General features: G+C 38.5%; 1 protein-coding gene across 1 annotated transcript; it reads right to left on the minus strand.

The window, feature by feature from the left end:
• Nucleotides 1–6,912: 6,912 nt before the first annotated feature.
• On the minus strand, nt 6,913–14,673 carry LOC121396931 (heat shock factor protein 3-like). Its single transcript, XM_041572591.1, has 7 exons — nt 14,458–14,673; nt 12,395–12,503; nt 10,844–10,965; nt 8,378–8,502; nt 8,147–8,222; nt 7,747–7,831; nt 6,913–6,997 (listed from the first exon to the last, which is right to left on the minus strand). Exons 1-5 carry the CDS (start codon nt 14,653–14,655, stop codon nt 8,213–8,215), a joined length of 564 nt encoding a protein of 187 aa, XP_041428525.1. The 5' UTR covers nt 14,656–14,673; the 3' UTR covers nt 6,913–6,997; nt 7,747–7,831; nt 8,147–8,212.
• Nucleotides 14,674–17,329: the final 2,656 nt, after the last annotated feature.

Below are 17,329 nucleotides of genomic sequence, written 5' to 3' on the forward strand. Positions count from 1 at the left end.
CTCAGAAGAGATAATGAAGCCCTTGTGCATTGTGAATGTGTATGGAAATATTTTAAGTATGTACATATTTTTCATTCATGTGTTTTAATGCAAAGAAAAAGATCAGTTCATTCTATTTGGGGATATTAAAATAATTATGGAGGTCCAAAGTTGAAAAGGCCTTGATGTGAATGAATTCCACGTTGTAAGTTTGGTTTGCAGTTTGCCAACGGTTCAATATTTATTTACACTGGTGTTCCACTTGGAGTAATATCCCCCCTGCCCATTGTTGCACTATGCTGGTGACTTTCCTTGAGTAATAAGTAGACAAGGGTTCACTGATGAGTAATAGTAATGTAATTGCTGCAGACAATATAGCTGTGTCCTATGACCTTAATTCATTATTATTATCGTTATGATTATTAATGCTGGGTGTATATTGCTGTTAGAAATGGCTTCTGTTTATAATTCAAATAATGTTTGATTTTTTTTGAAATCCAATGAGTGAAAATCCCTCTGAGAACCATCTTTGTTTTTATGAGAGGCAGAAAAAGTAGCTGAAATGCTATGAGATTTTGATTAAAATGAGGTGATAAGCATTCTGAAGAAAGGTCAGGAATTTGAAAGAATCTAGGCAGTATAAACGTCTGTATGATTTCGAGCACAGATCAACAAACTGGTTTACCCATGAGCCACATAAAATAAAAAAGGCTAGAGAGCAACACAAGCATGCAAAAAGTCCCTGGTGGTGCCAAATATGGACTATAATTGGCTATTGGTAGCCCTATTTGGATTGGCAGCCTACAGGAGGCTCTGTTTGGTAATACACATGGATTTTATACAACTAAAGCTTATCTCCAAGTCTGAAATTGAAAAATAAGCACCTGCTTTGAGAGCAACAGCTATGGGGTTGGCGAGTAATATGCTGTTCATGAGCCATTGGTTGGGGATCACTGCTTTAGAGCATATGAAATTTTGAAGGCAAGTTATCAGAGGATTCACCCCCAATCAGGCAGAACATGGCAAATTGTGATCAAAGCATATACAAACCTCATTAGCAGAGTCCTGTGATTCCAACTGGTTCAAGCAATGACAATGATGGCTTTGTGCCTTAAGCATAAGACAAGAGACAGGGCTGGAATGATGACTCTTCTGCCTACCATTCCCTAGTGTGGCTCTTCTGTAAGTCTGGCATACTGAATCTCCCCACATCTAATGTGCTGCTGTCTCACTGATAGGTTTGGTGCAAACTCACTTGGTTTGGTGCATAAGTTGCACACGTGTCGGAGGGGCTTGCATTGAGCACCCTCAGCTTTATGCCCAGCACTGCCAGAGGGAAAAGTATCTGTACACAAGTATGTATAGCATGGTCTGCATACATGGACAAGCTCATAAGTAGCAGCTCATAGTTAACAAGCAGCAACATCCAGAACACAAAGAAGATGGGGTCAGGGCAGGCTTTTTTTATCGATCCCATACATAAATAGTAATGATAATCATTGGATTATTTACAGATTTCCATAATGAGGTGGAAGGTGGAAACAGAGGAGACAACGGCTGAAGTGAATACTTTTCAAGACTATTCACCAAACCAGACTCAAGAAGCCTCCACTGGCTTAATAGGAAAATGCCATAAAATACTCCTGCACAGTCCACCAGGGTTCCAGAATGGGCAGGCCCAAATAGGTACAAGGGATGCTGAGAATTGCACTTTACTCTTGGTTCATTAATAAGTCTCATTTGGTTTTTAAGTCTCCTAGTTAACAGTATAGTGATTAAGGCAAGCAGTTAATTTAGAAGATTTTTCCGTAATTTGGATCTTCATACCGTAAGACATTGAATAAACCCAATAGGCTGGTTTTGCTTCCAATAAGGATGAATTATATCTTAGTTGGGATCAAGTACAAGGTACTGTTTTATTATTACAGCGAAAAAGGAAATATTTTTTTAAAAATGTCAATTATTTGGATAAAATAGGGTCTATGGGAGCCAGCCTTCCCGTAATTCTGAGCTTTCTGGATAACAGGTTTCAAGATAATGGATCTGATACCTGTACTGTTTTATTATTACAGAGAAAAAGGAAATCATTTTAATTATTTGGATAAAATGGAGTCTATGGGAGACAACCATTCCAAAATTCAGAGCTTCTTGGATAATGGGTTACCAGATAGGGGATCCCATACTTGAATAGGATTGAAGTTACCATGCTAGCGCATATGTGGTTCTTAACAATGGCACGTGGATTAGAAGAGATCATTAAGTATCCAGGACATGAATATGACGGTCCAGTTGTGCCACCAGAAAAACTGTACAGGACGTGTTTATGTTCTGCTAATGGGACGATTCATAGATCTATGTGCAGAGCTGATACATACATCCTACCCAAAACCTCACAGCTGTAACTACATGCTGGTGCCTCCATATTTTGTAGATGTACCCATATTAAGGGACCATGAATACATACTACAACTACTGTAAAAAGTTTTTATACTTTTGCCTGTTCTTGTTGGACCCATAGGATAGGGGGCACTGTTTTAGATTAGAAATGTTTGGTATATCAATTAAAAATTATGCTGAACTTAAAAGTAGTTTCATAACTTGATCCATTCTATATGCAGTAGCTCTTTACCTGCCATAGATAGAACCTACAATACAGGTATGGGACCTGTTATACAGGAATCCGTTATCCAGAAAACTCCGATTTACAGAAAGGATGTCTCCCATAGATTCCATTTTATACAAGTAATCCAGATTTTTAAAAACAATTTCCTTTATCTCTGCAATAATAAAACAACTACTATAATAAAAAAATACATTGCAGTATTCAATTAATCCTTGTTGGAAGCAAAACCAGCCTATTGAGTTTATTTAGTGTTTAATTGATTTTATAGTAGATTTAAGGTATGAAGAACCAAATTACGGAAAAATCCATTATCCGGAAAACCCCAAGTCCTGAGTATTCTGGAAAACAGGTCCCATACCTGTGCTGGAACTCAAATTACCAAGTGCCAGACGGTAGGTTTTACATTTCCACTGTTAGTGGGAATTCAACTGGAATGGGAAGAATTAATGGACGACCCTACAAAATGTTAGTACAAATGCGAACAGTGGTATTTTTATACAGGTCATGGTTTTGCAACTGGGGGTACTTTATTTATTATAATACACAAGTTTCGGTGAGTCATGTGACAGAAATGACATCAGAACTCACCGTTTATAACGGATGACATCAGAACTCACTGTTTATAAGGATATCATTTACAAGATCTTCATGGCTTTTGTGTATTATAAAGCAATAAATCTGCTTGGACAATTTGCATCAACAAGATTTTCAAAGTAATGATGTAATACATACTTTGCACTGCTTTAAAAACTACACTTTTAGAACAGTACAGACTTGTAATGTAATATAGTAAATCTCTTCAATAAAGAATATTTTTCAACCTCATTTTCAGCAGGTCAATGAATAGTGCTCATGCTGAACATACTTTCTGCCAATGGTTTTTAATCGGAAAAAAAAAAAAAAAAAGATTATGATTTTGTTTCTTGAGCTCAACAGGCCAAACAGGGAAACTTAACCTACTCCATGTTTGGCCCTTGCATAGCAGATAGTTATGGATTGCAAGTGCACAAATAATGCCCTGTATCATGGACTCCTGCTTTGCTTCAATTTCCCCATTTGACCTCTTTGCTTCTATAGCCCCATTTGTCCTGTTCACCTCAAGAAATAAAAAACAGATTTTTTGGGATTATGGTCAGAGGGAGCCATAGTCATTGCACTCGTGTTGAACAACAGAGTAGATTGTTGCAGAGAAAGGCTTTTGCAAAATTTAGCAAACTGCCATTGAGAAGCCTATTTTCCATATAAAAAAACTACTATAAAAAAAAACTCAGCTGGCTAAAATGAAAATCGCCTGCGGCAATGCACACACAGCGCTTCATTTTCCGAAGTCGCCACACGAGGAAAACGAAGTGCCGCGTGTGCATTGCCATAGGTGATTTTCATTTTAGCCGGCGGAGGGCAGGGGGAAGGCAGTTCAGGGAAATTGTCGCCCCAAAGAAGAGGAAATTTGTCGCTGGGGAATCTGCTCGTGTGGCCTGACCCTAAATCTGCTAAAAGTTGTTTAAACATTCAATAAACCCAATAGGATTATCTTTCCACCAATAAGGATTAATTATATTTTAGGTGATGACCTTTCTGTAATTAAGGGCTTTCTAGATAACAGGTTTCCAGATAAGGGATACATAGTAACGCAGTAAGTTAGGTTGAAAAAAAGACACGTCCATTAAGTTTAACTGTTTAATTATTTTTTTAACCGGCCTAATTGCTAGTTGATCCAAAGGAAGGCAAAAAAAAACCCATCTGAAGCTTCAGAGGGGAATAAATTCCTTTCTGACTCCAAAATGTCAGACTAGCTCACTCACAATTTTCAAATATTGACAGCACCATTCAAGGATTTCTTTGCTTAAAATGCCTTTATTGAGACATGGGCTCAGACCCCGATACACTTGGCAACGTTTCAGACCGCCATCGGTCTTTTATCAAGCCTCCAAAATGTCAGACTAGTCTCTGGATCAACTTGTACAATGAGCTATCTTCCATAACCCTGTATTCCCTCTCTTGCTAAAAAGCCATCCAACCCCTTCTTAAATTGGTTGTTCACCTTTGAGATAACTTTTGGTATGATGTAGAAAGTGATATTCTGAGACAATTTGCAATTGATTGTCATTTGGTGTTATTTAAGGTTTTTGATCTATTTAGCTTTTTATTCAGCAGCTTTTCAATTTATATTTTAAGCAATATGGTTGCTAGGGGACAAATTACCCTAGCAACCATTCAATGATTTGAATAAGAGACTGGAATATGACCAGGAGGGGACCTCGCTAGTAAGATGAATAATAAAAAGTAGCAATAACAATACAATTGTAGCCTAACAGAGCATTTGTTTTTATGTTGAGTCAGCCCATTTGAAAGCTGGAAAGATTCAGAAGAAAAAGGTAAATTATTATAAAACTATAAAAAATATATATTGAAGACCAGTTGAAAAGTTGCTTAGAATTGGTCCTTCTATAACATACTAAAAGTTAACTTAAAGGTGAACCACCCCTTTAAAGCTATCTAATGTATCAACCTGTACGACTGATTCAGGGAGAGAATTCTGCATCTTCACTGCTCTCACTGTAAAAAACCCCTTTCGAATATTTAGGCGGAACCTGTTTTCTTCTAATCGGAATGGGTGTTCTCGCGTCAGCTGGAAAGACCTACATAAACACAGCCCAATCACTAGATTACAATTATTTAACAAGGCTTCTTAGAAACAGTCCTGTTTTATATGAGAAATGGTTTTTACCCTATGGGCAATGACTCACACATGTAAAGTCTTCTACATGTGGCAATTCCAACATGCATGGATGTAGAGGGGAATAAATGACATTAGACCCCTACTTATAAATGCTTAAGTACAAATATGGGATCTGTTATCTGGAAACCAGTTATCCAGAAAGCTCTGAATTACGGGAAAGTTGTCTCCAATATTAAAAATTAAATCATTTTTTCTTTGTAATAATAAAACAATACCTTGTACTGGATCCCAACTAAGATATAATTAATCCTTATTGGATGCACAGCCTACTGGGTATATGTAATGTTTAAAATGATTTTCTAGCAGACTTAAAGTATGGAGAAAACCCCAGGGCCTGAGCATTCTGAATAATAGGTCCCATACCTGTACTAAAATCATTGTATCTAAAAGTGTTCAGTGCAGCCCAACTGAAACCTGAATGGCAATATTTGTTAAATAAATAAAAAAAATTACAGAAATAGAGAAAATAAATGTCTTTAAGGTGCTTGCATATAAGATTTGTGCCCCTCAAATAGTTATTTATGAGAAACTTCTCAATGCCGGCTTAGATTATATCCACATGCCCAAACAGAACAGACCATTTAGAGAGCTAGTCAATTCTGTCAGGCCATTCTTTTGCAGATAAATTATAACTGCCTCGAATTAGCTGCAAATGAAAACACCCCCCATCAGTCATGTACTAATGCAGACAGGAAGCCTTAGGAATGAGATAAGAAAGATTAGGAGGATGTGATAAATAAAATGACTGGAAAAGGCATTATTGGAAAAGATTGTTAGAAACAGGTTTATAATAGCAATGCTGAAACAGAGTCTACATCAAATTTCCTTTTGCACAGGATGGTCTGAAGATCCTCTAGGCTGGCATCAATGCAGTTCAAGAAGTCTTGGATCTCCTCTCTAAAAAAGGAAGTTAGTCACATATAATGGGATATGGGGACATTCTTCTTCCTTTTTACATTTCTGTCACTATTCAATCCCTGCAATGACAGAATGCTCACAAAAGAGAGAATGTACAACAGACCCTTGTCAACTGCCTTGGGTATACTGTACTGAAGCTAACCTTACAATTTTCCATTTCCTTAACCAGGCAGATGCCAAAATATCAAACACCTCTCTCAATGATGTCCCAAAACAGCAGTCAGATTTACGGACTCCGACCAAAAAGGTAAGATAAATGAAACAAACACTGGGTATGGACCTTGGAATTGGATATCCTGGTTTCATTGGTACCACAATTTTGTAATTAAAACATTATATGATCATATTTTATGAGCAAATGTATTAAATACAGATTATCAATCATTATGTTTACAGCACAGAAACACTTCCTCGCCTGTCAAGTATGTTAATGTTGCTTGCAGAGGCATTTTCATTTAAGAATCAAATCAATGACACTATCAGGGTCCTCAGGAGCGCTGTCTTGTACCAAATCAAGAGCCCACTCCTCATCAGCAGTAGAGCTATTAGGATTAAAGGAATTTTCTACTATAAATGAATTGCTGGGAATTATGGACTGATCTGTCACTGGCAAGGAAGCATTTGGGATCACAACCTGGTCCTGTGCCAGGATAGAGCTGCTTGGGTAATGAGATTCTTCCACCTCCAGCTGAAGATTCACATCAGTCTCATCCATTAGAATCACCTGCTGTGTATCACTGAGGATACAAAAACATATAGTAAGCAAAAGGGTCTTACATATAGTTCTTGAAAAAGAGAACAGCAATAAAGTGAGTTTTAATTTTTCCAGAACGAAGATCTGAGTGTTCAATTGAATTAGAAATGACTAGATCTGTGGCCAGTCTGAACCTCTCCCATCAGAACTAGTTATTTGGAAGGTTGGGTCCCAGACTAATATAGTGACTAATCCTCATAATACACTGGTTGTTGCATTTAGTGGCTGGTGATTTTCTAATCTTCTTTTTTAGCCCTATATGAAACAATATGATTCCTTGACATTTAACACAATTGAGTCAGGTCACCCAATGGATAACAATACTGCAGTTTAATACATTTCCACACAAGAAAACAATAGTGCATACTAAAAACTCAAGACAAACACCTAGCTGGTAATGCCCTTATTTTGCAAAAGCCATCTGCAGAAAAGCTTATAAATCTTTGATTCACCCATTTGCTGTTTGTGTTGCTTGGCTCAGACTATTTAAAGCACAGCAATCTTGAATTAGAGACAAAACAGCAAGGCATAAGAGACAACTTTTTTCTAATTTTGGTTCCGTACATTACCACAATGAATTTTAAATGAAACAACGCAGATGCAGTTGAACTGCAGACTTTCAGCTTTAAGAGTGGTATGGATGTTCTACTATCCGATATCTGTTGTGGGTTGGCCTGGAGAACTAGAGCAGCTCAGACATGCAATGGGTCATAAACTCAACAACGTACTCACCTCACTAACTCCTCCTTCTGTAAGCTGCAGCATATTGTGACTGTATTTAGGGGAAGAGGACTGTGAAGCTTCAATTGTTAATGGCCTGTAAATGGGGGGGGTAAGAAAAAGGGTGTAAATGGTAACAAAACTTTAAAAGGGAACTCCACACAAATATAACTTACGCTTTTTGAAAAGTGAACATAATTTTAAGCAACTTTGCCATATACATCAATTAATAAATATGCAGACTTTAAAGGATTTTTAATTGTTTGGAACCGTTCCCTAAAGCTAGCCCCCTGTTCTCCTGCTGATCTGTCGGACTACTTTGCAGAGCTGGCTGACTACGGTTACTTTATATCAGCAGCCATCATTCCTCAGCTTGCATCCTCCAAACCCCTCTCCTTCAACGAAGATTCACCTTTGCAAGAAGTTTCTGCTGTTGGCTGTGCTTCCTTCTCAGAGAAGAAACCTCCTTCCAAAGAATTTAATTTTCCCTGGAAAAAAAAAAGTCAGTTGTCACCAGTCTTATTCATCTAATATTATTGTAACTGTAAATTATTAAGTTAGTTCCATTAATGTTTGTGTACACTAGTGTCACAAATGGTTGTTGTAAACATTCCATCTAGATAACCCAGCGTCACACACAAACCTCCTCATTGTATCCAACTTGAAATCCATGTTGGATTGTCCATCTTGAAGCACTTTTAATTCATTAATAACCTTCTGCAAATTGTCCTGGGACAGATGAGCATCTTCTGTTTTTACCGAGTTCACCTAGCAGAAAAGAAAATGATGAGTGTTGAAACATCAGGTGTCTTTTTCAACTGTAACATTCATTTTATTATAACTATAAAAAAAAAAAAAAAAGAGGCACAGGACACAGAAATTTAAATGTCAGGGACTGCTGGCACTTGGGTGTCAGGTTTTGACAAATCGAAGTATAAAATACAGAAATAGCAGCATGGTTCTGTTACTTTCTACAAAACTGACCATGTGGCAAAACATACAAGAAGTGGTACGACTTGAACAAAACACCTCCAAGAAATAGTATAACCTATACTTGCCTTTTAAGTATTTATATTTATAAGAAGCCAAACTTCACAGTAACAGTGGCAATATATGTTCTGGATCAGCAAGTCAACAACCAATCTGCAGTCAGCTTTGACTGGTGTAGTGTTAGAATAACGAAACCAAATATCTGATTGCTATAAATTTTACTTTACAGTAAAAGCTGAAGGTGCACCTGAACCCCACATATATATTGTGGAGTCCATCCCCTAATATCAAATAATAACAAAATATATGTTTTACATGATTGCTGTGGTTACAATTCCAGTTACAATAGAAACCTTCTTTGATCCTTATATTAAAAAGGTTTCACTTTACAATATGGTTTTAAAAGTGGAGCATTTGACAATTAAATAACTGTTATTTAAAAAGATACAGTACAACAGTTCCTCTACATCATGTCATTGGCAAGTGATAATAGAATAGCCAAGCTAGAAATAGAATTTATATATTCGTTCACTTTATCTTTATCCATACCAAATAGCCACCAGGGTTCAAGGGAAAGGTGTTTAATATCTGCCAAAAGGAGTAAGTAAAATCTATTGGTGACATATAAAAAAAGGAGGCCTATAATCGGGCCAGTCTGGCTGTGGTTTTACTAGCAGCTACACAAACATTTTAACTAAGAAACACTAGTGTAGTCATAAATAGCAGTGTATAGGAACATGCTAGCATATGCCATAAATAAAACTGCAAGGCACAGCAGCATGCCAGTTTAGCAAATAGCATAGTGTCAAATTGCTTACAGTTTAATAGATTATAAAATCAATATTGGCAGTGTGCAACTCATTGTAAGCATCCCTGAAGAGCCCATAATTTACATTAATGTAGAAATGTTAAGTTCCATTGGCAACCCTTAAATATTAAGCAGCCCAAAACATTTAAAACATTTCCCACTTCCAGTCACATACCATTCTAATCAATAGGAAATGTGTTGCTCAATTACATACTACAATGAACTAATTGCTCAGGACTGCTGTCAGAAGAGGCATTTGCATTATGACACTGAAACCAATAGGAAATGCTGCTGCTGACAGTTTTGATCATTAATGCTCTTTCTTAGATGACCAAAATGCTCTATGTGCAGTTGGCTGTAACCTGTCTTGTTAAGGACTACTATATGATTTAACCATCACATGTTTATATATACATAGAAATACAGGATTTGAACTGTTTTCTCTATTCTTATTAACTGACCAAATTTCCGTGATAATGCAGAGTAACTTCGATGCCTTTACATATAAATCACTTTATTGAAGTTATTTCACTCTATTACATAGCGATGCAATCCCCATATAAGACATGACAGAGAAAAAAGTTGCCATCTAAAAGGCCTGGTAAACTGCAGTCATTTTTGTTAGCTGGTGAAGTTGCATTTGCAGAAGAGGAAGTGAGAGAAACCGCAGCTCCTCTCAAATCTATTTAGAAAACACTTAGACTCAGAGGGGACCTGTCACCCAGACATAAAAAATGTGTATAATAAACAACCTTTTCAAATTAAACATGAGTCCAATTTTTTTTAAATAAAGCAACCAAACCCATTATAAAGTTATTTAAAAATCTTAGCAGTCAATCATATATTATCTGCCCCGCCTCTATGCCGTAGGCATATAATCAGGGCAGGCAATTATTTGCACTTTCTAAATGTTACTGCACTCTCACATGCCCCCTCCCTCCATAATTGTTTAGCCTGTGCATGGCCATCAGTTCCCCCAGTCTGAAAAATAAAAAAGATTTAGGGTAGATGCAAAGCTTGCCTCAATAAGAGAGTGTCAACAAAATGGTGACTGCCTGCTTGCTGTGAATTCCAAGACTGATATAGTTAAATAATTTGTATAGCGTAAATAAAGTTTGTGTAAAGTAAATTTGGTTTGATCAACATCATAAAAAAAGATTTGGAATCATTTCTTAGAGTGACAGGGCCCCTTTAAGTCAACTCCTGTCTTAAACTGAATGCTGTTCAGTGTACAAGTATAATAACTACTGTTTATAAGAATAACATAATTACAGATAGTACTCTGAAATGAATACCATAAGCTGACAATACCTTACGCTTGATGTGTTCCAATAACTCCGGTCTCCCTTTTTTAAAGAAAGGATGCTGGAACTCAATGGCGCTCTCAGATTTTACAAGACCGTTCTCCAAACTCATCACCTTGCGGAAGCCATCTGTATAGAATATAATACTCAGAGTCAGACTATAAATTCAGTCTGTTTCAGTCTCTCTACATACTCAGAGGAACTAATTATGGAAGTGTAATGCTGAAATGTGGTCAAAGGAAAAAAAGGAGATAAAGGAGGAAGAAAAAGATGTTAATAAGGATGGAATGAAATTAGGAGGAGAGGAGAGAAAATAGTTGTCATATGTAATAGGGAATCTTCTGCACTTGATGCAAAATGTGTTTCATGTATTTCCAGTAAATGTCCATGGAAAATGCCTCCTTGAGACCATGGCATGGTCAAGACATTTTTATTTTCATTCCTGGGACCCTTTCTATTAGTAGAATCGAAATTACCAACCCTTAGCATCAGACACATGGGAGTTCTTAGGGTTTCAATGTAACCCTTTTTTCCAGTGCCTGTTACTACTAATTGTCAATGGAAAGGAGCTAACCTATTATGCCCATTTGCACTGTACACTGTAATATAAGGTGCAGTACAAGGTGGCCAGAGCCTGGCATAGGCAATATAATGGTGGTCATAAACTAAGGAAAGATCACTCATTTTCAATATAGATATTTAGGTATAGATAAACAGGTAGAAACAATAGAATTCTACCTGTATCTGACAATTCAGCAGTGAACACTGGCCAATGTTCAGGCGCATCAAAATTTTCTGACCTGGCTGATAAGTGGCTGACTGATATCCAAGTCTTTTGCCAATATTGGTTGGCTCGTCTCCTGCCATACAGCCACTGAATATCGTATGGAATGAGAATATCTTTAGGCCTTTAACTTCAACAGATAAATAAATCTCTTGCTGCACTGTATATAGAATGTATAGATGAATATATAGATGTAGTCTCGGTACTTTGCTAACTGGTAACACAGATTGCAAGCTTTTAAATATATAACCATGTTTGGGACCTGTGGTATTCCAGATAAGAAATGTTTCCGCTATTTGAATCGCCATACCTTACGTTTTCTAATAATCATTTAAACATGAAATAAACTAAATAGGATTGTTTTGCCATCAATACAGATTCATGCAGCTTAGTTACCATCAAGTACACCCAACTCCTGAATGACGACAGAACAAGGAGAAACGGATGCTGAGAGAGGAATGGTGAAGATAAATTTGATTATTTCAGAAACGGTACAGAATTTTTAATTGGTTGTATATAGAAAGTTTCTGATTTCAGTATGGTGAAGCTTGTATTAAATTTTCATTTTCGCAATAGTTCTCCTTTAATTTTTAACTGATTTTTTTAGTAGACATGGTATGGAGTTTCAAATTACAGAAAGTCTTTGTCTTTGAAAATGCCAGGTTCCAAACATTCTGGATAACAGGTTTCATACCTGTACAATCAAATCCCTGACACCCACTGAAAATATACCTATAGTATTAAGGGGCAAATTTAAGTCCATTAAGTACTTACACATATTAAGCTGCCGAATGAAGCTGGACAAATTGCTGTGCTTGAAGTATCTGGGAAGGATCTCTTTGGTAAACCGTTGCTCATCCAGTATGCTGAAGGTCTGTCCATTCTGTAAAAGAACATAACAGATATACACAATTTTGAAAACATGTCTTGGATAAATTAATCCAGAAGACATTGTTATTATGCTTCACACAGCAAAAGGGCTGACATCAATAATCATGTGGCTCCATAATACTAAGAAACATGGTCCTCTCACCTGAGCCCTGTGTTGTGGAGGGCCCCACCAACAATTAACATGGAGCATGAAAATACATGTTCCTTGCACCCCGTCAATCCCTAATTATACTCACGACCTGCAAAATGCCCCCCTCTGCACTAATATCATTTTCCAGACCATGTTAGTCCCTGCCCCACTATGGCGGATCTGCATAGCAACAGGTTTTTGGTTGCTATACTCAATATCCCCAAACAACAAATTTTAGCTGGAAAAGACAGAAAATAAAATCTATAACATACATAATGGCAACATATAATGATTTGTATCTTTCTTGTGCTGAAAAATAGTGATTTGTGACAACACCACTTGATAAATATGGCGATTGACATTACGCTCTGCCAAGGTTCATATTCCATCTACATGTTAAAGCCCAGGTTTGCTATACACAAAGCATAAATTGGATGCCTAAGACGTGGGAGTGATGTGACCAGGTTAAACATGTAAATATTATTGGTCTTTTTGATTAGTGGGTCTGAGTCAATATTTACATGTGTATTGGTTAATGCCACAAATGTGTGATTACCAGTGGAAGAGCTGTTTCTCAGCCTGCGCTAATACAGTTTTGGGATCTGTCACCCAGAAAGCTCCAAATTAAAGAAAGGGTATCTCCCATAAACTCCATTTCAATCAGATAATTCAAATTGGTAAAGCTTATTTCCTTAGTAGTAATAATAAAACAGTACCTTGTACTTGTAATACAAAACTAATTCCTATTGGATTCAACACAATTCTATTAGGTTGCTTTAAAAGTTTAAATAATTTTTAGTAGAGCATAGAGATCCAGACTTAAGGACAGAGGTGTGCACAGTACAGTAGGGGTCCCGAGAGGTCTGAAGAAAACAGCATGTGAAGCAGGAAGCAGAGAGAAAATGATTAGCTGACAATAGAAAATAATTTTACATAACAGGAGCAATAGTTCCAGTAACTGAGAATTCAACTCAGGTCAATCACCTGGGTTGCTGTATAAGACAGTCTGTACAGCAGCCATCAGTTCAGCACATTAAACAAGATTACCATCTAGGTTTGTGCAGTGCAAAAGGGAAACCCCTTAACTCTATGTTACCACAACAAAGTTGCTAAGCAGGACAAGGTCACCAAATTACTCATTACCACTAAATGTGGTGAGCAGAGTAGAGAGGCAGTGGTGTAGTGTATGTGAGGGGGAATGGGTAGTGCAGCGGTGGGCAATTAAAAGGATGGTTTACCTTTAAATCACCTTTTAGTATGTTATAGAATGGGAAATACTAAACTAACATGCAACACACCAGCTTAAAAGGATACCTTCTTTAAAAAGAAAGCTCAAACTGGTTTTGTTGAAAAAAGTATGCTAGAATTGTTAAGGTGTTTGCCTAAAGGTTTTTTTTTAATTTCACTATTGATCTGGTTGCTTGGCCCACACCCTAGCAACCAGAGAGGACCTGTATAGAAAGACAAGCAATTAAAAGTAATACTGTAGCATCATAGAACATGAGGTTTGAGGTTTCAGTGGTCAGTGACCCAGATAAACAGACAGTGTTTTAAGTGTTTATAAAGACTAAATACAGCCATAAAAGCGACAGCCCCAGAGAAATCTCACAAAATAGCAGGTAAGAAATACGATTTACCCAGCAGACTACATTGGGGTCTCCAGTCTGTGGCTCTCCAACCTGGACTACAGCTGCCACGAGGGACCATCACTGATAATGAAAGCGACAGGAGGTGAGGGAGATATAGTTTAACAAGAGACAAGACACGCGTCACTGACTTGGGACTTAAAGGCAGGAGGCTTAAAAATGCACATTACCGTGTTCCAAGCGATCACATCGCAATTAGCCGAGTCCTCCACTAGAACCCAGAGCTTGGTGAGAAAAACGGGGACTGGGGTCGGCCCCGGAGAGACGGACGGCTCCTTCATGCTGGTACCGAAGATGGAGCACAGGAGCAGTAAAGACCAGTCTAAAAGCCCCAAGCGACAACAAGCAACGCAGCCCAACACAAACATGAGACTTCCGGGTAACTCAGGCCACGCCCCCTCTAATAGAGAAAGTCGACGATCATTGGCTGCATGCTTCTGACAAAAACAAGTGACGCTGCAATAGCTCAGTGCATAATAAGCTGGACACGAGCGTGTGGAATGTGAACTATGCGCGTTGTGTTTCAACTGGAGCGGCGTCTCTTCCTAATATAGTTGCTCAGTACACGTGGTGTTATCTGTGAAACTATTTTGTGTGACGCTCGCTGCGTCGCTTCATAGATACTCGGTTTAAAAACACAACTATAAAGCAAATAACGTTGCATGTTGGCTGTACAATCATTCAGCTGTAAATTTCCTTGGTTACAGTGGGGGGGCAGTGGCGTAACTAAGGACCTCGCAGTTCGGGCCCCTAGTCCTTAAGGGCCACCCCTGCATTTTAGTCACCCGGGGCCTTCAATGAAAGCGCGGGAAAGAGTGACTGGGTGGATATGTCACAGCCAGCAGGTGCCGCTCCTTCAGATACAGGGAAGGAATGGGGAAATGATTCCCAGCAACCGGCTGCTGCAATGTCTAACAGCGGTCTCTCCTCAGGCCACACCCGCACACTCTCATTGGTTCCTGTAATACGGAACGGGCCACGGTACTCTAGCAGCCTCGCACTCCTCCCCTTGGGAGTAGTATTAATACGTGTGAGCGGCCACTGTCTCGCCGCTGTTCGTATCTAGATGTGCGCATGTGCAGGGCACGTCCCTCGACCGCTCACCTCAACTCTGCCAACCAATAGAACTGAGGTGGAAAGATCTAGGCCTTTTGAAGCGGAAGGGATTATTGCTCTCTAAATCCATTTACAGTCTGCGTGCAGAAGCGCTGCGGCCACGCTTTCCACTGGCGACATCATTTTGCCTTTCACGCGCACAGTACTGTTCCCGCCTTTATGGACTTCCTGCTCTCTACCAAGGGAAAAAAAAGTCTAAAAAAATAAATGAATATATTTGAAGATTTGCTAATTTTTCCATGAAGCAAAATGGGTCAGTCACCAGGGGACGTAACTACAGGGGAGGGCTCTGGAGGTATAGGGGCCCCACAAGGCCCTAGTTCATATATGATTTCATTAAATATTGGTAAAACAGGTCACCCTCTAGACATTTCGGTGGCCAGCAGATTTTTGCCCCAAAATTGTCTGAAATTGAGTCACTGTAAAATGTGAGAATGCTTCAGAGGGAGGGAGACTGGGGTACAGAGCCCAAAATCCACTAACTCCCGACCTCTACATATGTCAGGCCCATTGCATGCCGGGTATTGTAGTCTTACATTAAACTTGGCAGTCGGGAAATTGTTAAACAAAAACTACATTACCCAACATGCATTGTGATTTAGGCTTGACACATGATTAGGGCAAGAAAAATCTTTGGCTGGTTTCCAAAGTACAAACCAACCAAAGGCCCAAAAAGTAGCCCAAATCTGTACCTTGGCTAGTTTGTACTTTCAAAACCAGCCTGGGCTTTAAATTAGTAGCCCAATTTGGCTGGGAAAACGCCAACCTGGCAACCCTGACAACTACAAAAGTTTTTTGGGAGTCTCCATAATTGAGATTTGGGGCATAACAGGGCATGGTCAAATATCTACATCCTGTTATTGAAATTGCTTGTTTCCCTTGCTCGCAGCACCTGTGACCTGTCGATAGTAAATTTGCAGTATACAGTAAAGGGCATGGTGCCTCTGAGTATTATTATCACCAACCCTACAATTTATATAATCTCCCAGACAGAGCATAGTACAAGAAGTAAGCATTATCTGGAAGCACTTAAAGCCAGTGTGAGGAGAATCATATTCAGGCAGGCACTCATAATGGACCTCCATGTAAAAGAATTGCAATTAAAAAGAAAAACTGTATTATAAGGGACAAAATACAAATAGCTTTATACATTTCATGCATTTCATAGGCTTATGATTACATGCTCTCCTCAGGCCTGAAAAGTGTAAGGCTATTTGTATATTTTTCCTGTGAATAGATTCCTACCTTTTTATTCAAACTTGGTCGCAGTGGTCCATTGTGTGTGTCTGCCTGAATACTTCTAAAAAGCTTGCTAAGCAATAGCCTTAACTCTTTCCTTGTTGTCTGCCAATATCTGTGAAAATGTAATGTGTATTTACATTTATAAATGTGCTGAGGCTGTTGTACATAAAAATAACTGTTCAGTGGGTATCATTTCTGCGTCTGTGCCATACTGCTATGTATTCTGGGGGGTATTATAAATGTAATCGCCTCTGTGCCATCCTGCTATTAATTCTGGGGGGTACTATACATGGAACTTCCTCTGTGCCATCTTGCTATGAATTTTGGGGGGTACTATACATGGAATTGCCTTTGTGCCATCATGCTACGAATTCTGGGGGGTACTATACATGGATGTGCCTATATGCCATCTTGCTATGAAATCCAAGGGGTATTATCCACGTAATTGCCACTGTGCCATCCTGCCTTTTGTTATCTATAATGCTTTCTGTTTCCACTTGCTCTTTGCTTCATTATTTTCTGTTTTTTCCCTTCAGTTTATGCACCTTTGTCACATGCTCTTTTCTTTGGTTCTCTCAATTCACATTATCTCCTTTCTTTCTATTTCCTTCTCGCGGGGGGGGGGGGGCTGAAAGTTCCTCTGCAGGGGGAGCCCACAAACTCAATGATGCTGTTGGGATTCTC

Source organism: Xenopus laevis, chromosome 8L (assembly GCF_017654675.1).
Source record: "Xenopus laevis strain J_2021 chromosome 8L, Xenopus_laevis_v10.1, whole genome shotgun sequence".
NCBI lineage: Eukaryota > Metazoa > Chordata > Amphibia > Anura > Pipidae > Xenopus > Xenopus laevis.

What these genes read in the sequence shown, in the direction of transcription:
- LOC121396931 (XM_041572591.1), bottom strand. Translation starts at nt 14,655, where the DNA reads ATGTTTGTGTTGGGCTGCGTTGCTTGTTGTCGCTTGGGGCTTTTAGAC. An exon ending in ATGTGATCGCTTGGAACACG is followed by an intron (nt 12,504 to 14,457) that starts GTAATGTGCATT and finishes GTTCTTTTACAG; the next exon opens with AATGGACAGACCTTCAGCAT. An exon ending in CATTCGGCAGCTTAATATGT is followed by an intron (nt 10,966 to 12,394) that starts GTAAGTACTTAA and finishes TATTCTATACAG; the next exon opens with ATGGCTTCCGCAAGGTGATG.